Consider the following 24,082-nt stretch of genomic DNA (forward strand, 5'->3'; position numbering starts at 1 on the left):
CTGTGAGAGGCAGACAAAATAAAACAGTCGTTGCAATGGTATTTGCGTCAACTCGTGCAAAGAAAATACATCATCTCAGCCATGTTTACTGTTTGAAATTTGCTTCATTACTTTTTAGGATTTTAGATTTGAGAGGCTGCGGATACGGCTTTAAATTTAAAGCATTTTTATACACATTTTCTAACAATGTATTCCGATCCCATAGCAAAACCTATTTGAAATTCATGAATGGTTTGAAGTCATTTAATGAAAGGTTTGGGTGCGTTTTGTTTTGTACACTATATGGACAAAGGTTTGTGGACACCTTTAGAAAAATCCTATTCCATGTTTAGTCCCTATTTGCTCTTATAATAATGTCAATTCTTCTGGGAAGATGTTCCACTAGATTTTATGCTGCTGTAGGATGAAAAGGTCAGCATTCCAATTCATCCCAAAGATGTTTAGTAGGGTTGAGGTGAGAGCTTTAGAACTGGCCACTTCCACCCCAAACCATGTACACCGTATCTTCATAGAGGGTGTTTTGTGCACAGGTACTTTGTCATGCTTAAACAGATTTGGGTTTCCTAGTACAAGTGAAGGAGAATTTTAATGTGAATGAATCTAAAATCAACCAATACAGTTGTGTGCCTGTAATTTTGTAGGGATGAACCACATATGGCTAGGAAAGTCAGGTGTCTTAATATTTTTGTCCATATAGCATACATGCAAATCTATATAATCATATGATATCATATACTAGCTTCCCATTAAACCACATTTGCCTTGTAATTTTAGTGCAAAATGGGAAAGGCAAAGTGCAGACACCAGACTTAACCTGCTGACTTAGTATTCTGCGCATGTGTGTGTATGTGTGTGTGTGTGTGTGTGTGATGTCTATACCTTGTTTCCAGCGTCAGCTTCCCAGTATGTGAGCTCATATTTAATTACTTGATCCTGAACAGGCCAGAGCCAACGCAGCATAATCCGAGTGTCGAGCTCTGCCTCTGCCTCAAATTCACTTGGCTGGGCTGGAACTGCATGAAACACACAGTCAGTCTCACAACTTCTCAGTCTTACACCCTCACACACATCCTCACACACTCACTCAGCCTGGTCTCTCTTACCTCCCTGCAGTGTTTTAATTTGCAGTGTGTGGGATGGCGGTCCATCTCCGACAGCTGTAAATGCCAGCACGCGCAGGCTGTAGGTGGTGCCAGGCACCAGGTTCGAGATGGTAGCCAGCTGTGCTGCATCAGCCGTGTTGTGCTTGTACCAGGCACTGAGTGGCGCGTACGAGTGTGCATCGTGTGTGTAATATACTCTATAGCCCCTGATAAGACCGTTTGGCTCCTCAGGCGGCTCCCACTGCACCAGCGCTGTGCTTGAGCTCAGCATCCTGGCCCGCACCCTTAGCGGAGGAGAGGATGGTGCCTGCTCGCCAGTCCGCGTTTCCACAGACGTGCTGGGCAGACCGCGGCCCACGTTGTTTACTGCCATGACCCGGAACTCATATGGTGAAAATGGACTTAAACCACCAATGCTGTAGCGCGTCGAAGCCACACCATCCACTTCCTGGAAACCGCCATTGTCAGAATGTTTGGCACGGTACTGGATGACATAATACGAGACCGGCTCTGGGTTCCCAGAATCCCATGTCAGAGTCACGCTGGTTGCTGTTGTTTCGGTCACCATTAGAGAAATGGGAGAACGAGGGAGAGCTGAAACACATTTACACAGTATAATCAGGGACAATTATATTGGTGCGATTTCTCTTTGGGGCTATTGCATGGATATTAACCCCTGAATGAGCTGTGGCCTATTAGAACTATTTTAACTAAATTATTTTTACCTGATTACTTACTTAAATTATACTGATTAGTTATTCATTTTGAATTTCTTTTTTTTTTTTTTATGCACCGAGAGGTACCTTGATCTATTGTATCTCGCAAAAAGTACAAATGTGTTCCAAGTTGGCTTAATTACAACATTTTTAATACTGTTATCTAACACTGGAGTGCATGCACTGCAATATGCGTCTAATGGTCATCCACTGTGCACTTGACCTGAAATGCAGAGGCATTACACACAAAAAAAATCTCCTTTTCCCCCCCGCGGTAAACACGGCCATTATCATCACTTTGACTCAGGGTAATGGACTGCTGCTCGGAATACCGTGTTTCCACAGGAGAGCGGTAAAGTGCCTGTATTGTAATAAAATTGCAGCAGAAAATGACTCTAAACCTCTGTTTTTTTATGTCACATGTGATTGTACTGCTGTCAGAGGAGCGGATGGATGTCTAAGTGTACACGGTAACGGCGTTATAAAGGGTGGAGGGAAAAAATGTGTGAAATACTCAGCTTTGTGAAACTTACATTTTTTCTCTCTGTAGAAAAAGCATTGAGACCAATTTCATCAAAGCCTTTGAGAAAGCAATGAGAAGAGTAGAATAATAAGAGTAATTGAAAAAAAAAAAAAGTGTAGACTGGATTAACATGGTGCTAAGTGATGCCTAACTAAACCAGGGAGATTTAAAGTAAATCAATTGCCTTCGTCACTCTACTTCCTCAGCATGAAACCCTTCCTGAGTTTTTATTTTCCTATAATAAAGAGTCCTAAAGGCTACAAGAGTCGACAACAGAGATCATTTTTCATCCATATTAAAGTATGTGACTATTTTACTCACTTACCATTTATCACATTTTGACTTCTAAGTTAACAAGCTAAATCCTTACATGTTGTAAAGCTTATTTGGTACAATGTTCATTGTTAAAAGCAGTATAGAAATAATTGTATTTATCATGTGGTTTATTTGACCTCAAAATCCCTGAGTTGTCATCCATACTGCTTTCACTAAATACCTAGCACACCACTTAATGACACCATATTAGCAAAGAATAATTAGCCCCTTTTTATAATACAAAATTCAACCAAACATTTATTCATCTATTTAATGATACACATTTTTAGCTTTTATTTGGTACAGTACACTTTCTGGCACAATTCTTATCATCCTGATTAAAGACTCCTTGAGCTTTTCACACTAGTTCCCTCGCTAATGAATGCCACTGGACTAATGTAGGTAATGTAAGTGGCAAGTACAGTATTTTGTTGGAACTGTATAACTTCACTAAATGTCCTTGGCTCATTATAATGGAGAGCATGGATTAATCCGGTGACACTTTTACTGCTACTCATTTCCCAACCCAAGATACACTTCACTACCTCAATCGTTCTTCAAATGAACATACATTTTTAGAGCAGATAAAAAGGCGATCTAATGTAAGCAGACACTAACGTTAGCTAGCAGTAATGGTGTAAATGTCAGCTGATGCACCAGTAGTACTAAAGATTCCCAACAATTTGCTAGAGGTTACTGATTAGTTACACTGAATTCAGTTTATAATTCTGGCTCTACCACTATGACTTAGTTTGACTTTCACAACATAAATGAAATCTTAATGAATAACGAATATGGAAAAAAACCTGTCTTTAAATTTCTGAATTGTAAGCAATGCAAAAATATGCAATTTATGTCTGTATAACAGATGTTTAAATAAATAATTCTCTCTCTTCCTCTTATGTTTATTTTATTTCTGATTTGAATATTTTGATCCTTATTATAGCTGTTGCTGTGATTAGAAATCTGATATTCACCAATTAAATAATTAAGTCTTAGAAACAAGAAACTATTGCCAACGTGTGGCCCAAATTTTCAGCACCTTGTTCTTTAATGCCTGTGGATGTCTCGGTGTCTGATAGGCTCTTAAACCACAGAGACAGGTATGAGCATGTCTGGATCGATTTTCAATACTTCTGCCATGTAATAACAATGCAATAAGCTCAGCTCATTCTCATCAAGAGGCACTTTTAAACACCACCTCTCATTCGGCTGAACAGGTTCACTTTGGTTTAGCATGGAAAACAATGCTGAAACATGGAGGCAGCAAAATGATTTAGAGTTATTTATCACTCTGAAATGATATTCCTCATATTTCAACATTGATGAAAGATTGATGAGCTGATGGCACACGCTGTGTTAAAGGGAGATGTGGGAATCATACAATCTTTATTATTAACAAGAATATTTTTGTGAGATTTTCAACTACAGCTGGGAAAGAGTCAGCATCAGAGCTTTGAGAGCAGATCGGGTCATCCTTCTGGATCGTGACGGAAGCATGTGCTTAACCAAATGTCATGTTAAATCAATGGTGGATGAGTCCGCACTCCACTTTAATCTATTAACCACAGAATCTCTTTTAAACGTCTTTAACAAATACAGTCCAAAAGTCTATCACAATTCTGCTTAACAATGCATAAGGATTGCACATGCACACATTTGTGATCTTATTGACTGAAAGCTGTATGGATGATAACACATACGTCATTACTATGGCAGATAAAAGGACATAAAATGCTCTGAGGTCACCATGAACTCATAATTATCAAGTTCATGTCATGATAATAATCAAACATTAAGTAAGTAAATAAACATGAATGTAAACACAAGTCAATCATCCAGACAACACAGCGACACAAGAATTGGTTTTGGCAAAAAGCTGACTGAAGAAGAATAAATACTATACATCCTGACATACTGTAACATTCTAATTTTGAAATCCACATGCAAAATAAATAGCTAATGACAAATGCAGTGGTAGCTCAGTGGTAAAGCATTTCACTCTGCTGTAAAGTACATGTGACAAGTATAAAGCACCTTCATTTTTCCTTCTATTTTTCTGAAATTAGCTCAGATGTGAAGTTATTAAATAACGTAAGTACTTATTAGTGCTTTCTTTTTAGTTATGTATTGCTGTTTCTGCTGTTTCCTTTTAGAGCGGTCATATGTGGAATGCCTTGACTTGACCATAAATATTGTGTCTTTTAGACTCTACTGCAAAATTGCCATTTTCTGCCATTTTCTTACCTTTGACGATAATTTGCGCAGTGGTTTCGATCATGCCCAGTGCGGAAATAGCAACACAGGTGTAGTTGGCTGACTGGCGGATGTTATTGAGCTCCAGCACGTTGCGTCCGATGGGCATCTCTTCTTCTTTGGTCAGCTCCGTGTCACCCTTCATCCACTTGACGTAAGGCATAGGTGCGCCAACAGCCACGCACGTAAGGTTGATGCTGCCACCGGGCATTACCTCATGATTGGTGGGGGGAATGGAGAAACGTGGGGGAACTCGCCTGACTGTTAAAGGAGGACAAAAGGAAGTGAACACACTAGAAAAGGAATAAACACAGTAAACAGGACCAGCAGCCTTACTGTAGCATGGCTCTAGCATTATGAAAGATTCAGTTCCTCTGATAATAAGCCTTTTTGTGTTATCTTTTTTGTATTACTGTATTTTAATATTATTATGAGACATCTTTGGTGAACATAAGTTAAAAACAAGCTGTTTTAGTGATGCAGAACTTAATATTGTGTTTTTATTTTATTTTTTAACTGTGGTAGATGATACCTTTTCAGTTTCATCATGTGTGGTGTTCGCTATTTGTTTTTCTTTTTTCTTGCACTCTTTTTTACTGAACAATACAAGACTTAATGTTCTCATTAGACGTTGCTTGAACTTTGTCCCATTAGGCAAAGTGCCGCCTTTAAAAACGTCCCTAATGAACATAAAAAAAAAAAAAAAAGAAACCTGGTCCCAAGCAGCAACATTAACTGGAACATAGAATAATGTAAAATGCAAAGTTGTGCAGTTCCCTGCTGGGGCTTTTGCTGAGTGTATCTTTATCGTTATCTCCCCTGGGTTTCCCTGAAGTGCACCAAGCTTTCTACATTATAGGGGTTTTCTGAATGGACATTTCAGCACTCTCTCTCTCTGCACATTAAAAACATGAGCTGCTGCAGCGTTAATTACAATCATGAAATGTGAGCCATGAAGGAAAGGTCTCTTGAGACACACTCTTGAGGCACTGTCTTGCTTTCTGTGCCATGAGTTCCAGTATCTCATCTTCATGGCTTGAACAGAGGATTAGACACTAGATCTTGTACTTACTATGGGACAAACATTATGATTAATGAGCATTTCTTGTTATTTTGGTCTGTTGTTTTTTTTGTTTTTTAAACACAAGAATACCTAAATAGCCATCCTTCTCAACACTTTGCTTCAAATTTAATGACGTTTTTACACATCTGATTAACACACTCAATTTAACATACACTGCGTGATCAAAAGCATATGAACCACTGACAATAGCACCTATATTTTGCCATTTCAATACCTTTGCATTGGTCTTCTCTATTAGCTCCAGTGAAATCTTAATGCATCTGTTTACAAAGACATCTGTGATATACATTTGTGTGCCTCCACTTTTGGGAAAGCAGTTAGGGAAATAACCACATAATGGTCAGGTGTTCATATACTTTTGGGCATACAGTGTACACATTATTCAATGTCTCAGATTTAAAAGCTTTAATAAACACATACTGTACATCTGGGGTAGTTTGGTCGATTGATGAATCGAATCTTTGGGTCAAATCTTTTGAATAAGATATATGGCTTAGATTTCTCACACCTGCTTTGTTATACCTAATTCAAGATATATGATTTACCAAACCTGCTTTGACAGATTTATCACATTCAGTACAACATACAGTATCTGATTCACCCTCCACCCACCAAAAAACACACCCAATAATCTGCCATGTCCAATTTAATACATCTAATTGACCAGAAAATACACAATCCAATAAACCAAGTCTAATGCATCCACTTAAATCCAGCAAAACTTCCTGCCAAAGGCATCTTATCAGCTGTATGGAGAAAACTGTAAGCCTTCCAGACCAGCTTATAATGGACATGGCTTACATTTTACATGAAATTAAATAATAAAAAAAACAACAAAAAAAACAAAACAATATAAAACAACCATGAATTACTTTTGAATTACTTATGTGAATTATGTGAAAATGTGAATTACTTATACCTGTTTAGTTGATCAATTTCTAAAGTTAATCAATAATTAATAAAGCTATCTTAGGTTCTATTACTTTGCTCCTTGAAGTACATGAGCAAACAGAATGGAAATTCTGAACAAGCTCCCATTTCTTAAAGCAGGGTCTAAATGGATATAGCATGGCCAAACTGGGTTATAGACAGATCAGGAAGCAAGGTGATTATTAATCGCCCATGTTTACGTGACTTGAATGCCATTTTAGATTGGAGGGATTTTTATCCCCCTGAGGGAAAGCAGAACAGAGAAGCATTCGTGATAGTACAGCAGCCGAGACACAGCGGCGCCTTATCATCTGCACCTGGCTGTGCACCATAAAAAAAAACCAGAAAGTGAAAACTGAGCTGTGAAATGTCACTTTGTTAGGAAGTTTATTCACCATGGGAGATTACACAAAGCATTGCCTGTCTCAGAACCAAATTACCTTCTAAATATATTTTTCTATATGTTTTTCTTAGAAATGTCTCTTTTTCTTTTTTTACGTGCAGGTCAATGTATCCATTTTTTTGTTTTTCATTTTCTATTCGCACCTTTTATGTTTGGGTCATGCTTGCCATTTTTATATCGGGCGCAATGTGTAATTTTCTTTTTTTTTATGTTTGAGCCAGTGTTCTTTTCCTCTCTTTTTTATTGCATTGTTTTACCTTCTTTATGTTTGGCCCAATGTCTTATTCTTACCCTTTTTTATGTGTGGGGCATGTCACATTTCAACCTTTTTTATATTTGGCCCAATGTTTCATTTTCCTTTTTGTATGTGTGGTAAATTTCTTTTCCCCTATTTGACCCAATGTTTCTTTTCCTTTCGTTCTTTCTTTTTCTTACTTTTTATGTTTTGGACATGTCACATTTCCCCTTTTTTATGTTTCCATTTTTCCTTTTTAATTTTTGACCCATGTCTCTTTTTGGGTCTTTAATTTTGGCTATGTTTCTTTTTTCTATATTTATGCTTAAGCCACTATCAGCATGTGGGAAATTCTGATTTTTTTAATACATGTAGACATATTTGTGGGTCTGTGATGTATTATGTGATCTATTAGCCAGATATAGACAGTCGGATGCACCAGTCAGTTTGTGAGACAGCACACAGTTTCAGCACACTGGCTGGAGGGAAGGGGAAGAAGAGACCACGTTAGTCCATGTTAATTTACATTAGTTATCATACACACAGAGGGCAGACTGTTACTGCTGGACATCACAGAAATGGAGGATGGTCATGTTATGATGGCTGAGTTTTATTCATTTGAAGTGAGTTAGAGAATAGAGGGTGATGTGTGAGTGTGATACCACCACCTCATTTTGAAAAAATTGAGTTTTTTTTTTAAGTGAGCTGTTAGAAATGCAGACACACACTCTGGTCTAGTAAGAATGTTACAGGAAATAGAGAGAAGGAAATGCTGGAAGGGGATGCAGAAGATTAGAGGGACGGGTGGTCCAGACTCAAGTGACACGCACAGACACACATGCACACACAAACTCACACTTTATCAAGCATGTCAGACAGGAGCACACGCAGGACGCAAAGCAGCCTCAGCTACAGTCAACAGAGCATAGACCCGTGACTGAAGAAATGGGTGAATGTATAAATAAACAAGCAAGACTGCCTATTAAAGGAGAACAGAGCAACGGAACCGGTTTTAACTCTAGTCAGATTGACACAAATGAAATTTCTCTGCATTGATCCGAAAAACAACTTTGATCGTCAGATAGCAGGGCGAAACAAGCATCGAATTTGAGCAATGACACTGCATTTCCAAGACATCACATGGCAGACTAATGCCACAGGGAGTATCACAAATGTGAAATTGCCTGCAGTAACTGGATAAAACTAATACGACTAATAGAGGTGAACTTCAATGATTGAACTAATACAAGCTTCAACCCTTTAATGAGTATAGTGTAGTCTTTTGAAATACAGTTCTCAAATCTGATTGGCCAGAAGGTGCTGGTTCATTTTCTAAACCATCACTGCTTTGACAACACTTTCAGATGTAATTCAAAAAGATACATATCCTTCTAACATGTACCCTGTGATCAAGCAGAACACTAGCTTACAAAGATGGATCACACAGTATATGTACGCCAAACTCGAGGAGAGAAAGACGCTTTCTCTCTTTACTTGTTTCAGGATTGTTTTTCATCACTGGAGCCAGAACCAACACAGCCCCTTCCAAATTAAACAATCAGTTCTTCTTTATCCGGCTTAAATGCTCACAAACCCAAAAAGGCTTTTTGGCTTTTACTCAGACGATAATAATATGTCCCGTCCTCAAACGCTCCAAGCTACGAAAAAGGGAGGATAATTACACTCTCGGCATTCGGGTCTCATCCGTAAACAAGTTTTGCTGTTTGACCTTGGAGATTTAATGCCTTGTGACATTGCAACGGCACTCTGTTTGTGAAAATGGAGAATCAACATATTATAAGGTCAAGTGTTGTACATGGTAACTCTACATAGTGATTCAATATCCAGTAGTGCCATATCTTTAGTTTACTAGGTGCCAATCAAATCAAAATATATAATCTCAGGTTTTTGAATTCTACAATTATAGGCATTGCGATATCAAAAAGATTTTGAAGGTGTCTGCATTGAAGCTTTGGAGCTGTAAAACAGTTTGGCTCAAGAGAGAATAAGATGTTCTGCTGTCAGTGTTTGATAAATGTCTTTCTCTACACCACAAACATTGGTGATTTGGCAGTGGTTTACTCTGGAGGATAAAAAGTACAAAATATAAAACAGAAAGCTGGTGATGAAAAGCTTATAATAATAATACTGTGCCGACATGAAATTATATTATGGCTAACTATTTTTGAAGAGTTGATGTAGATTTGTTTTATTTCTCACAACTGTTCAAATGTCTAAAAAACAATAATTGGATTGACATTTTTAATTAAGGGCAGTTTGTTCAACAGCATGTAATGACAAACTTTTATTGACCTAGACCTTCATTTCACCAAAGTTCTGCAAATTTTGGCGATCTAAAACAATCAAATGATTGTTACATAATCAAAAAAAATGCAATCAAAAAAATTTAGCTACAAATGTGAAAATGAAAGATTACACATGAAAGTATCGACAGCCATGCCCAAGCAATTAACAAGCAGAACATACATGCAGCATGCAAAGATTTTTGGGAGAAATTCTGAGGAAAAATGAGGTTGGAATTGTTTAGTTAGAAGAGAAGAAGGAGGGAAAAAAAGGGAGGCAAAACTAATCAGAAAAGGGCGATTAAGCTGTAGTTAAACCCCCAGGAGGGGCTGAAGAAGAGATCCGCAGGCCCTCCATGTAGATGAAGAGAAGGAGAAATAACGGAACCCACCTTCCCGCTGGTCTGAGAGTGGGGAGTGGAGTGAGTGTTGATGGCAGGATGCGATGAAGACGATGGAGGAAGGAAAGGAAAGGAGAGAGAGAGAGAGAGAGAGAGTGTAGAGGAAAAAGGAGGGAGAACGAGAAGACAAGAAGAAACAGAGAGAGTAAAACAGGCAAATATTCCGTTCATCCATTAAAGAGATGAGCAATAACAACATGATGTTACAGAACACTGAAACACCAAGGTCAAACACACACACACACACACACACACACACACTCCTTTTAACACAATGATACACACAATTCTCTTTAAGTTTTAAACATAACAGATTTTAAAGCTAATTAATAGCACACAGGCACACATTATTCTTTTCTACAATGAGTATGTCTAATGGTTTTCCTACTTCATTCTATTCACCAACACACACACACACGACTAGAAAACACATTACTAAGCATCAGCACTAACAAGCAGTGAGAAGGCAGGAACCCTCAAGTGGTTGCTTGTGAGCTTGCTAAAGGATGACTGTGACCATGCGCAGATGTTTTATGGAACAGGATAAGCAATTTCAGCAGTGAGCAGTCCCATATACAGAGAGCGTATATGCCGAGTTACAACCTGGAGATATGGAAGATGAGCAGTAAACACACACGGATATAGGCTTGCCTGCACACAGAGGTGAGAATAAAGAAAACTGGATCGCGTAATCAGCGTAAAAAAGAGAAAGGTTGAAGAGCACCAAGGAGAAGGAACGAGGCCACCCACACACACACTGAGCAGCCCACACATTGATTTCAGGTTTCCACACCTGTAGAGAGAGAGGGTTAGGGAAGTTCAAATAAGAGCATGCACATTGAGCTGAAATAAAAGTACATTTATGGTTTAGTATATATTCGATATATAAGGGTTGCACAGACACCTCCCCCACATACACACACACACACATATGCAGGCTACAAATAAGGAATTTGATCCCGATTACAGACTCATAAATATATATTGAATGTCATCAAAAGGCCAAGGTTCTGAGTGTGTGTTCCATCCATTGCCACATCTTAAGGTGTGTGGTTTGAGTTCAGATCAAAAGCAAAAGGTCTCCATTTCTTCAGATATGATCTCTGCTCTGTGTGTGTTATTAGAGCTTCTGGTTCAGACTCTTATCAGGGTGAGTAAACAGGATGGGGTGAATAAAATGAGGAAAGAACCACAACTCTGTTCCTCTAGAACTGACGCGCATGCACGCACATACACACACCACACACACACCCCACCCGATCACAAACCTTACAATATGATACACCAAACAAACGCACACTCAGCTTTCTTCAGACAAGTAAATTTATGCCAAGGTCAGACAAAACAATCTATTCAGAAACTTTATTGCACTAAATCTTATGCCTCAATGAGACATTGATATCAAGAAGACAGAACTGGTGCAAAAGGACTGATGGAGTTAGCAATTCACCATATCAAATGGTGCAAAATGAGACAAGTGTCTTATCATCCTAGCCTTCCATTAGCCATCAACTTAGCTGATTTCTAGTACATTAGCCATAGTTAGTTTTGGTCAGCAGGAACAAATACTCATTGTATGCTATATAAGGAATAAGAGAGTTAGAAAAATTTAAGAAAGCTGGTATATCTTGGTTTAGTTCTCAGCACAGATATTACTCACTATTTGACTGCAATATTAACATGGTCTTTCTCAAGAAGGTGCACTTCCAATATGTTTCAATCCTGAAGTTAGGAATACTAATATTCTACACTACAGACAAAATAGATGGACAGAATACAGACCCTTTAACCTGTGGTTTAACCTGTGAGTTTTTGAGAATGGACATAACTTTCAGAAATATACCACATGATCTAAAAAGGAAATTGTAAAATTCTATGCATGAACAAGCATCTACATTTCAAAAGAAGACAACAATGTTGTTAAAATATCCAATCAAATTATTTTAGTTTATCTGAGAGTTCTCAGCAATCCAGCTCTCTTATGTTGGATTTATGAATACGACTTAAAAATCTTTCAAAACTCTCTTGACCCACAAATTGAAAAAGTGTATGCTGCCATTCACTAATTACAAAGACAGAAACCAGACGATATGAACAATAAAGGAGACTGTTATGGAAACTGTATCCAAGTTTCAGCTCATGTTGGTGTTTATTAACACCCTCATTTTTGAACAGCTAGAGCATAACTGGTCGCAACTTGTCTTATTGCAAAGCTTATATCTGTCTGTTAAACCTTACCAGAACTACAGCCACACTCGGGCCAACAGTAATCCCTGTCTGAAAGAGTTAATAGAAATCATAAAATCAGTGGAAAGGTCTTCTTTAAGAATCAAGCTGTGGTGTGAAGTGGGTGCAAAAGTAGGCAGAATTCCCTTTGGAATCCTGCTGCTCATCTGGAATCCCCCCTTCATCCTGCAGCAACCTTACAGGCATACCTTAAGGGGCATGTTGAACACACACACGGTTCAATAGCACCAATTTATATTTGACTTCCTGACACTCACCATAATCTCACCTCTATGTGCCGATTTCTATTATCTCCTCAAAGGTACACTTGACCTGATACCTGACTCATCCTTACTTGTACCAACCCCTTGACACGTACCTATAAATGTTCTTCATACTTGCATCCGATGCTTACACTCTAGCTGCCTATTCCCTCTCTTGTTCCTGACCGTAACCTCATTTTCACCTGTAGTAGACCTTTACCTGTCAGCAATACCATTCTCATCTGATTTGTGTGTGATCTTTAACCGTTTCTCCTATATACTCTTAGACACAGTCTCCTTGTTGCTACAGTGATACCATCAAGGGCATGCCTTTGCTAAAAGCAAGTATATTTATCTTTATTAAATATTGAATATGAATATATTATACTTTTAAATATTTACTTTAAAAGCTAACCAAAAGGTACACAACATGCACATGCCCAATAAATGGATGTACACTACAGCTACAAGGGATGTACCCTAGATGGAACCATGCCAACAGTTTGGTACTTTTAATTGTGAAAGAATACCACCTGTACATAGCTATTGCCTTACCTGTACATGACATTTACATCACTTGAACTTTATACTGTACATACCCATACATTATCCTCAGCTGCACCATTAAACACCAGTCACAACTATGATACACACTCATAGTTGTATAACTTGTGCTTTCACTTCCTCTGTACCCAATGTTTACTATGAACTGACTCCTAAATTATTTCTTTACCCTACCTGTATCTGATACTTATTTCTAACCACCTCACACACACTTTTACTTTACCAGTACTTCCTGTTAACTCTATCTGTGGTATTTAGGTTAGGTAAAAGCCACACGATTTATCTGCATAGGATTAGTGGCTTTTACCTCAGAATTAACTCATTAGTTTATGAGTCTAAAATCATGTGCACATGTGCACATATGCGATCATGACCTGATCTTTACCTGTTTTGACTTTCACCTGTATTTTGAGTATCATGAATGTGTATTTAAAAAAATCTTATCTCCTAATCTTTTCTCACCTACTTGGTTTCTAGGTTGAGAATGTTTTTAGTGCTGTTGTTGATCAGGCACACAAGTCAGTGATATTTAAAAACAGTTTGGAATTAAATTGGGCAACTCCCAAGGCATACCTTACTTCATAGGTGCTGCGGCTGAGACACAGTTGAAGCTTGTGGTTGTTTGTACTGCAGTCACAATACTCATATCAGACTGCAGAGGGCTCTAAATATTCTAGTGAATTCCATTTAAAAAAGTGCAATCAAAAAGTAAAAAAAAAAAGTGGGATTATGAGAAGAAACACACTTTAATCTACAAGTAGGAGACTGAAGTCTTGGAGATCTACAGCATTAGAAACTTTTGAATGTACAGAATCTACTGCATACACAAAGACATACCTGATTCACATTAGGCCTGAAACATTTCCTAGAGTAATTCGAATACAAAAAAATGCGTTGTTTAGTCCATTTAAATACACACAGAGCATTGTATTTCCCCACGGTCCATTATTAATGACGCACCACCCGCTAAACTCTGGAGGGCTCTGCACAGGTAAAGACATGCTGCAGAACCAAAAAATGGTGGAACAGGGAGAAAACAGCAAAGGGGCGAAGAGAAGATTCATATGAAATTTCCGCCACATAACAAAAAAAGGTTTTCCTAATTTCAAACGTTCCTCACAATTGTGACTTTATTTCTCGTAATTCTGACTTTCTTTAGCCAATCAGGCAGCATTTATCCTCTGCTGTGCCAGAAAACTTTAAACATTGAAAATAATATGGGCTCTAATCAATAAAATCGCATGGTAATAAACTAAGCCTCCGATCCCTGGAGAGAACTCTGTGTGACAATCAGCTCTGGAGGAGACGGAACAAGCAGAGGAGCCTCATTCATACACCAACAGCTTCAAACTTCAGGCCCACACCAGTGGATGCACCAGAAATGTCGGATGTTTACAAGAAATAAAGTCGGAATTGTGAGGAGGAAAAATAATTTTTGTGGCGGAAACGTGCTTCTATAGGATTCAGGCCAAAGAAAACGACAAAGTTTCCAAAGCTTGGGATCATTTCACCATACAGTGTATTTACTTTTATTTTTAGAGAAATCTGAAATTTATTTTTATATTTTTATTAGATTTTTTTATTTATACATTTGCACTTAAATGTAATATGGCAATTAAATGCACTAAATGGATTTCGTTTTCACAAATATTCTTGTATGAAATTTCAGCAATAAAAATCTAATAAAAAAAAAAAAGGAAAAAATTAATTGTTCATTTTTGAGACCCGTCTTATTTTCTCTTGCATATTTAGTATTGCGCTTTAATAATTGTTGGAATAATCGGTAAAATACTTGATTAATAAAATAATCGATAGCTATAGCCCTAATTCAAATAATTAGGTAATTGTGGTTCTCCTAGTTTGGAATTTGAAAACACTCATTTATGCCTTGAAAGTACATTGGACATGAGCAGTGGAATTATCCTCCCTAAAAGAAGCAAGTGAGTGTAATTTTTAGATCACATAAGGTAAAAGGAGGTTCTCTTTGTTTGTGTATGTGTGAAGGATCCTGGTTTGAATGGAGCTAGAGCTGTGGAGAGCAAGAGGAGGACAAACACCATGACATTTTGAATTAGTTATTTATCACACCGTACATGACGTTACATTTTGTCCCGTGTATTGTTTTTTTTGTCCCCTGTGTCCAATCTGGACATCTCTTACCTCTGACATAGAGATTAGCCGGAGCGGAGTATCGTGTCCCGGCACTGTTCGTCGCCACACACTCGTATTTTCCTTGATCTGATTCCTCGCTGTTCTCTATCTGCAGCGCACCTGAAAACAACACAGCAGGTCACACAACCATTTGCACATTGCAAAAAAAACAATACCACAGTCATGCCCTGACTTGAGTTTCAACTCGTCCGATTTGGATCCATGGGTAGAGGTCGCAAATCTACAGTATGTGTGCTTCAAATAAAAGCAGACAGCACTCAATCTAAAGAGTGTCTTTACAGAGTTCCGCTACATGCTTTAAAAAAGCCTATGCGTTTATTCACGACTGGCAGGACGGTATTATGCTGCAGACTGTTCCAACATGTCCATGTTGCTGTATGGATCTGTTAAGGACAAAGACAGTACCAGCCTTTTTTTTTTTTTTTTTTTTACAGAAAGGACAGCAATCCCTGTCAACATGTGAAGATAAGCTGCACTGTAGTGATATAATCACCACTCTGTCATTTTTAAATCCCAGAAAACCTAAAATTAGTTTGATAAATATAAAATTTCAGTAAATAATTGACTTGTCAGCATGTGAATTGTCTACATGTAAGAACATGAATTTTGGGCATTCTTCTCCAATAACATGGCAGATTTTTCATGTTCCTTCTCTATAGTGTTTTAAAAATAAATAAATAATAATATAAAGTGTATTACATAGGTGTATGTATATGTGTATATATATATATATATATATATATATATATATATATATATATATATATATATATATATATATATATATATATATATATATATATATATAGCCTAGAGAGCAAAGTTAGAGTCTGCAAAAGCTAAGCTCAATAAATGTGAGTCAGGAAAACACCCTGGATGGAATACCACATGAATACTTGAATTAACACCTCAGGCCAATTTATAGTAGCTCATCAGCCTACTAACATTTTTTTAAAGTAAACACATTGGGTAAATCTGTAAAAACAAACTCGACACAGAGAGTAACACGAGCTTGGGATAAAACCTGGGCTCCTTGAGCTGTGAGCGCCTCCATATTACCAGTCGGTACACGTACTAATTTTGCACATACTTGTAGTTATTAAATACTACATGATTTTACATGTGAATTTCATTTGACTTTTAAACCAAATAATACTTGTCTACAGCAGTAATTATTTAAGTGCCAATTCATTCCACTGAAGTGACTGTTTTTTTATAAACATCCAAATACAAAACACAAAATGAAGGTGCAGCCCTGGTGTTTTTCCTGATGATTATGTATTGAGTTTGCTGGCTAGCTTTCTCTACAGCAGTGAAGTCTAGCTTTATATTCACATGTGATAGCAGCTAACAACCAGACTACCTTGTTATTTGACAATATTTCCAAAAAACAAAAGCCAGCTAGTTCTAAATTATTTTAGTATTAAATGACCCTACTACATGGAACCACATGCTAATAATACTTAGCTAAAATACTACAATAACACGGTGCTAGGTAGTCATCCATGGTAAAACATGTCAATTTTTAATCACCTTAAGCAAACCATTTTTAATGATCAAATATATCATTTCGGTTCATTTCAATCTGGCATGTGAATATGAGATCATGTGTGAATTCGTGCAATGATATATTTATGACACCAGGGTAGACTAGCTACCAGAATTTCACTCACAACGAGGTTCTAGTTAAGACATTTGAAAACAAGATGTACATAATGCAGAATTATGACACAGTTAGTCTTGTGAATAAACATGATGGTTCGGCATAGCAACGCCGTGGAACTGCAACACACATCATGCAGTTGAATGATGGAAGCACACGTATTAATAAAAGCCAGGTTTTGGTGCTGGATTTGAGAAGCACCACCTGTAATGCATTGTGGGATGGTTAGAAGTGCCCACATCGACAAAAAATAAATGAGAATAAAAGGGTTATGGGACTGCTGAGACCTAGTGGAGCATTGATAAAGGAGTTAAACTTCTTAATATTGGAATATCAGTCTCTTCATATTTTTATCAATATCTTTCTTTCTTGCAGACATCTAGGTCTCTGATGAACACCTGGGGGTACACACACACTCACTCACTCTCTCACACACAGTCTACACAGTCTTATTCTTTCACTCTCACAGAAGCAAGATGTAAAGTCATTCTTATCAGTCTGCTGTCTGTCTGAACCAAATCAGAACAAATGATTCAGAAAAGCCCGTGCACAGTTTCTGATTCGCCATTTTTCTAGCTTACTTTTTAATCAATTCAGTTCTTCTTCACTCCCATACTTCCCTTTTTCTCTGTCTTTATTTTTACTTTCTAACTTGGGTGATATCTGCAGTAAGCAGATAAACAGCAGCCATATGAAGAAGGACTAATCACAGATGTTAAGTCCTCTCAAAGCAGTACTTATTCTCTTTCTTTCTCTCAGTCTCTTCACATAAAAACTGACTGCACAGATCTAAATAAAGGATCATCACATTGGATTTACAGTCGAAATGCACTACCAAGGACTGTTTACACAATGAGCACAAAGACATAAGAGCTCCAGAATGAAATCTCGGATCTTGCAGTGATTATACAGATGACTTTTGTAACTTGTAACCAGTGCATACTGTACATTGACATCTCAAAAAAACTTTGGGCAAATCCAATATATATAAATAAGGTATGGCGCAAGTCTGGTACTTTAGAATGATGCATTGCCTCATTTCTTTTTGACTTAAAACACTAAATCATCTGTATCTGCATAGGAGTGTGACTGAGTGAATACCAGGTGCAAACTGTTCAAATAATTAACACCATGAGAAAGGAGAATACAGTGTTACTATCTGAATAAAACATGTGTCAATTAATAATGTATAGTCTTTGTCTCAGTTTTAAACAATGCTATCATAAACGACGCTTTAAAATTCATGAAATTAGTTCTCGGTAGTGCACTCTGACTTTCAGCGCTGACTGTACTGAGCTTCACGTGGTGTTTCTGAAGTGAATAAATCAGGCAGATGATCGAAGCCTTCATGCACTCAAATGTAGGATCAGAGAGAGAGAGAGAGAGAGAAGAAAGAGAGCGAGAACAAAAGAGAGACAGAGAGCATGTTATCAAGACAGACAGACAGAAGCAATGGTAGACTCTGTGGTGAGTGGAGAAGGAGGCAACGAGGAGTTCAGATGTTTAGTGTTTCCAGCATTCTTACCTCTGATTGCTGTACCACCTGGTGGGGTAATATAGACGCAAACCAGATTAGAGAGAGAACATTAGTATAAAACAGGAAAAGAAGAAATGTATGACACATTTCCTAATCGACAAAAGTGCTCTGTATGTGTGTGTGTGTGTGTGTGTGTGTGTGTGTGTGTGTATGCTTGTGCCAGACATGGATGTTTTTTCTCCCATTGCGCTTCACTCCACACTCTGAGCTATATCGTCACTCAGCTCTTCTGTGGTGTTTAAATTTTGCAGTGGCTCTACTGCTGCATCTCACACACACACTCACACACACAGACACACTAACAAATGATGCAATAGAGAGAAAGGAATCTCTCTCACTGCACTACAATCACACAACTGTTAGAAAAGACATGTTTCCATGCTTTTTTTGTGACAAAGCACTTGACCTAAACATTACTTGACCTTATTCCTTGTATAATTAGAATAATTAGGATTATGTTTCTTCCGTTTCTGTACATATTTTACATTCAAATAGTAACGTTACTGTGCTTAGCAAGAATTTTCTCCATGAATGGCCAATTACTGTTAGAAATATATGTAAGATGACTGTTCAGATGCATGGCATTGCTGATAATTATATGTTGGAACCCTCTGGGATACATTGTGGCCAATGGAATTTTTTTTTTTTACCATTTTTTACCACAAAATTTGCATGCAAAGTTACCAGAGCGCAGATTAAGAAAAAACTTAAGGGATTTCCTTTTTTTTCTATTTATTTATTTTTTTTATCTCTAGTAAAATATCTAGCTGTATGTTTTGTAACTTGCTGCAGTGTACTGCATAAAAAATAATAGCTATTACACTATGAATACAATATGAATATGTTAATACATTGTATTCATAGAATGCATAAAGTATAAATCTTCTGTTTGTGTCTCTAATCTTTAGGCCTACACTACTACAAGGCTAAAATGGCTTACAATTATTAAAAATGGAACGAGCTTTTGAAAAAGGGAAACATGAAAAAAGGGAAAAATATTTTCTCTCCTAGCAGCTACCACCTGGGGAGGGTGAAGACGAACACATGCTTCCTCCAAGACATGAGAAACCGACCACTGCATCTTTTTTTAAACTGCTCATTCTATCACAGAGGAAGCTTTCACTTAGAGGAACGTGCTTTTTGCCCTGTTCTACATACATGAGTTCTCAAAAAACACATGATTGTCTAGAATAAATGTTATAGTACTTGGGTTGCCAGTGAAGTAATAATACTGAAATATTATGATGCTGCATAAAGTAACACACAAACCAGTTCATTTGTGTAGTTCGCTTATGCAGGATTATCCATATATATTTGGGATTTGAAACACAAACTACACCCCAACTACTGTAGCTTCGCTTGTTTCAACTATCTACAACTGAATAAACTTTACAAAAATAATGCATTGAATCAATGCTCAAGCAAGCTGAGATAACTGCGGTTCATCGATAAAAATGAAATGTTCAAATACCGGAAACACAAAAAAATGCGTTGATTAAGTAAAAATTCCTTGAACAATAACCTTCAACTCAGTTATATTCTGAACCAACCAAATCTATGTTTTACAGCTGTTCACTGTCATTTTCAACAGTATATTATAGGCAACGACAGGGAATCTACAGGAAACATCTACAGGAAATATAGTGCGCTAACAGGGAAAGAGATTATATGACAAGAGAGCACAGGCAATTTTGCTCCCTCATTCTCCGGACCACAGATGCGATGGCCGTAATGGGTTTGTACTATGTAAAATCCTGCTCATAAATATGATAGACCATTGCAATAAACTAGATTATGTTATGTGTGGTTACCATAGAAACAGACTAGAATTTGACTTTACAGCTTCTGGCTATGTGTACATTTTCTAGCAGTTCACTTTCTTAATAAAATGAGGCAAAAAAAAAACATAACAGATTTATACTTCTATATTTTATGTCTTCCTTTTTATTTTGCTTTGCTATTTTTCCCTCCAGCTTTGTCCAAGTCTCTCTCTCTCTCTTGCATAGCACATATTTGCTGGACTGTAAACAAGCTGTTTATTAACTTTTAAGGAGGCATCACTAAGAGACTAATTATGGCTAAAAAGAAACATGCTCCGGTCTTCATAGGACGTGTTTTTTTTACACAGCAACAGACACATACACAATTATAGCTGTGATATTTTAATGGGAGGCAGGAAAAGTCCATTTAAAAAGAATTAGCATTCCCTGGTAAAACCAGAGCTTTAGAGCTCAGGCTTATCATTTCAGAGCAGCTCTAGTTTTAGGAACAAATAATGCACTTTAAATGACAGAACTATTCACTCTCAGCATGGCAGATGGGGATTTCCCCTAACAATCAAGCTGGTCAAAAGGAGAGAGTTCTATTTTTGCTGAATCTACAGTATGTTTCAGCCTTATAGGTCACAAAGCGCAATACAGGCATTGAACAAAAATTCATACATTGGCGGTAACCTACTTTTGGTCAAGTACAAAAGTCTGAGTGCACTACCGGGAACTGTTCTTACCTCATAGTGACCAAAGTCCAATAAAAAGTGTGTGTTTTATTGACTGAAAGAGCGAGGATAGAGACACGTCACTCATAGGGAAGTGTGCTGTCTGACAGTGTTGACGGTTAAAATTTCACAAAATTGATTAAATCAGGCAATACATGCTGGTGTTGAGTGTTTTGTTTCAGATCTTATAGAAACTGCAGTTTTTCCATAATGCCATTCAGACTTGCTGATCTGGTTTGCAGTATGTCTTACTTTAATTTATTTAAACAAAACATATTTCACTGTGTAGCTGGATGCAGTTACATTGTGTTGGCAGCCATATTGGTCAGTTGATATGACTTATTAAAGCCTTACAAACTTTTATTTGGTATCATTCGCAACTTTCAAAGTAAAACTCATTTTCACTGGTGCTTTTTAATAACACTACAATACGGGTGAAATACACGAGCTACAGAAGGTTCTCTCAATGTGACAAGCGCTTGTACTTTGGAAGATTACAAGTAGCTGTAAGTGTTTCCATTTTAATAAAAATATGAAACAGTTTTGTGTGTGTGAACGGGATTCAGTTTCATCTAAGGCTCAACTTGAGATTTCGAAAGTAATGAACTGTTCAATAATAGAGTTCATCTCAGTGCTGCATTTTTTTAATGATTGGTTACCGATGGAGTGAAAAGTAGTGCACTCATACTTTCAGAAGTGTCAAGCAAGAGGCTAACCTTGTTAATGATCTTTGAACTTTTCATCGACAGAGGTCATGCTGTCTGCAGAGAGTGGAATCTTTACTAATTGCAATCTGCACAAGTAGTTGAGGAGAAATGAAGGGCATGCGCATGTGACAAGCCAGAAACTGGCCTTGTAATGGGGCGTAAAAGTTTGTTGTGGAAAAAAACACGCCAAAAAGTTCTATGCATATTGTGTGAATAATCCCTGACAATATATACATATAGACAATATACAATATATATATATATATATATATATATATATATATATATATATATATATATATATATATATATATATATCATATAGTATAATTTGGAAATGATGTAATTTATAATTGAGCAAGCAATTCATAGTTAATGAGTTTTTAAGTGTTTTCAAACATTTCCAGGAAGTGCCTTTGACCTGTTGCACCTGACACTTTACAGGACTTAACTTGATGCAGCTGAAACATAAGCACATACTCCAACTCATACTTCATACACATGCTTATTTTCACTCAAGGATTTCAAATAATTGAAAACAGTTACCACAAGGACAGCATCGATACTTGGATACTTATTGGTTTATCAAATCTTTAAGCAAATATTTATGGAATACATCTCACGATTGTTTTACTTTGAACTGCTGTGTATGTCTGCATGTTTGTTTTGATCACTTTCATACCTGAGCGAAGCTGTTTGATTCGGCCATTGCTGCCGTTGATGTCGACCGGTAGAAAGTCTTTAAACCAGACAATTTCAGGGTCAGGGTTCCCGCTTGCTACACATAGAATGGTGGCTGTGCGTGTCCTCTCCACCACCTTCAGCTGAGGACCCATGTCTATAGTAGGGAAACCATGAGGGATCTGGTCCTCTGCACACATGCACACACAGACAATAGATGTTAACAATAGCTAGATCTCAGTCATTATTTTAATACACATATACAGACACACACATCACATATACATATATACATATATTCAAGTTTTTAATACTCTAATAAACATGGGCATGGACAAATATGGATGCCTCATGTAAATGTATGTTTATTATTACTAAAACCACCCTAAACATAGATCATAAAGAACATAGACATGTTAAAAAATGGGTGGACATGTTCTTCAAAAAACTTGTTCATGTCTATTAAACAGATGAAAAAAAGAACACAGGATCCCATTACTTCTATTTCTTTGCAATGAGCCAGTTGGTCAAACAGATTACTGTTTACATTTTCAGATGACAGGGAAGCTTGTAAAAATACCCTTGTAAAAGTAATTATGGTGTTTTACATTACATAAATCATCAGGACGCCAAACGGAACTTTTGCAAATGTTTTCAGATGTGCACTAAATATTGACACTGTGGACACAGTTTTGACATGTTTACTCAGGGTGCACTATTTAGCACTATTGCGCTATTGGCAGTTATTTAGACAATAATGGCAGTATGTCGAGTTATTTTCGAAAATCTGTACTGCTTTTTAAGCTGCACATTGACTACCCTAAAATATATCCAAGTTTCATTTCTATAGTACTGTCCATTTAGAAGAAATACTAAAATAGTTGCTGAAATCTATATCGATATATCTGAAATCTATATCTAAATCTAAATCTATATATACATACATATATATATATATATATATATATATATATATATATATATATATATATATATATATATATATACACACACACACACACACACACACACAGCACCTATCAAAAGTGAGTACACCCCATTTTTGTGTGTGTGTGTGTGTGTGTGTGTGTGTGTGTGTGTATTGAACACAGTTTAAATAAGGTTTGAGCAAACACTGATCATAACTAATGTATTCGTCTACAAAAAAATTTAAATAAAACAAGCCCAAATGTTTTACTTTAATTGCATTATTATTTGTTATAGAAGTTCAGGTTGGCGTTAGTAAGACAAACTTTGTGTGTGTGTGTGTGTGTGTGTGTGTGTGTGTGTGTGTGTGTGTGTGAGAAAAGCAAACAGATGAAATCTCAAGGTGTGTTATCAGTCTCTCCCTGACAGCCGATAGTGTGGGAAACACTGGCCGGGTGTAAATTGAGCTCAGTTAGTGTGGAACAAAAGAATTTATCCCTCAGTAGTGTATTTAACTTTAACACGCACCACCTACACCAAAGAATGTGTGCTAATGACCAACCTGAAATCGCTAAGTCT

The 24,082-nt window shown here is 37.1% G+C and overlaps 1 protein-coding gene across 18 annotated transcripts in view; it reads right to left on the minus strand.

The window, feature by feature from the left end:
- Nucleotides 1–24,082, minus strand: part of ptprfa (protein tyrosine phosphatase receptor type Fa) — a 212,469-nt gene that overhangs the window by 64,828 nt on the left and 123,559 nt on the right. For 8 of the 18 annotated variants that reach the window (XM_046859634.1, XM_046859609.1, XM_046859588.1 and 5 more), the window contains exons 5-11: nucleotides 22,578–22,766; nucleotides 18,683–18,700; nucleotides 15,483–15,593; nucleotides 10,261–10,272; nucleotides 4,905–5,174; nucleotides 1,104–1,697; nucleotides 880–1,013 (exon numbers count right to left, since the gene is read on the minus strand). In XM_046859634.1, coding sequence (XP_046715590.1) covers nucleotides 880–1,013; nucleotides 1,104–1,697; nucleotides 4,905–5,174; nucleotides 10,261–10,272; nucleotides 15,483–15,593; nucleotides 18,683–18,700; nucleotides 22,578–22,766 — 1,328 coding nt within the window. The remainder of the gene's footprint in view (nucleotides 1–879; nucleotides 1,014–1,103; nucleotides 1,698–4,904; nucleotides 5,175–10,260; nucleotides 10,273–15,482; nucleotides 15,594–18,682; nucleotides 18,701–22,577; nucleotides 22,767–24,082) is intronic. The other 10 variants (XM_046859626.1, XM_046859578.1, XM_046859642.1 and 7 more) reach the window with 3 other exon arrangements.

The sequence above is a fragment of the Silurus meridionalis genome, chromosome 1 (assembly GCF_014805685.1).
Source record: "Silurus meridionalis isolate SWU-2019-XX chromosome 1, ASM1480568v1, whole genome shotgun sequence".
In the NCBI taxonomy this organism is placed as follows: Eukaryota; Metazoa; Chordata; class Actinopteri; order Siluriformes; family Siluridae; genus Silurus; species Silurus meridionalis.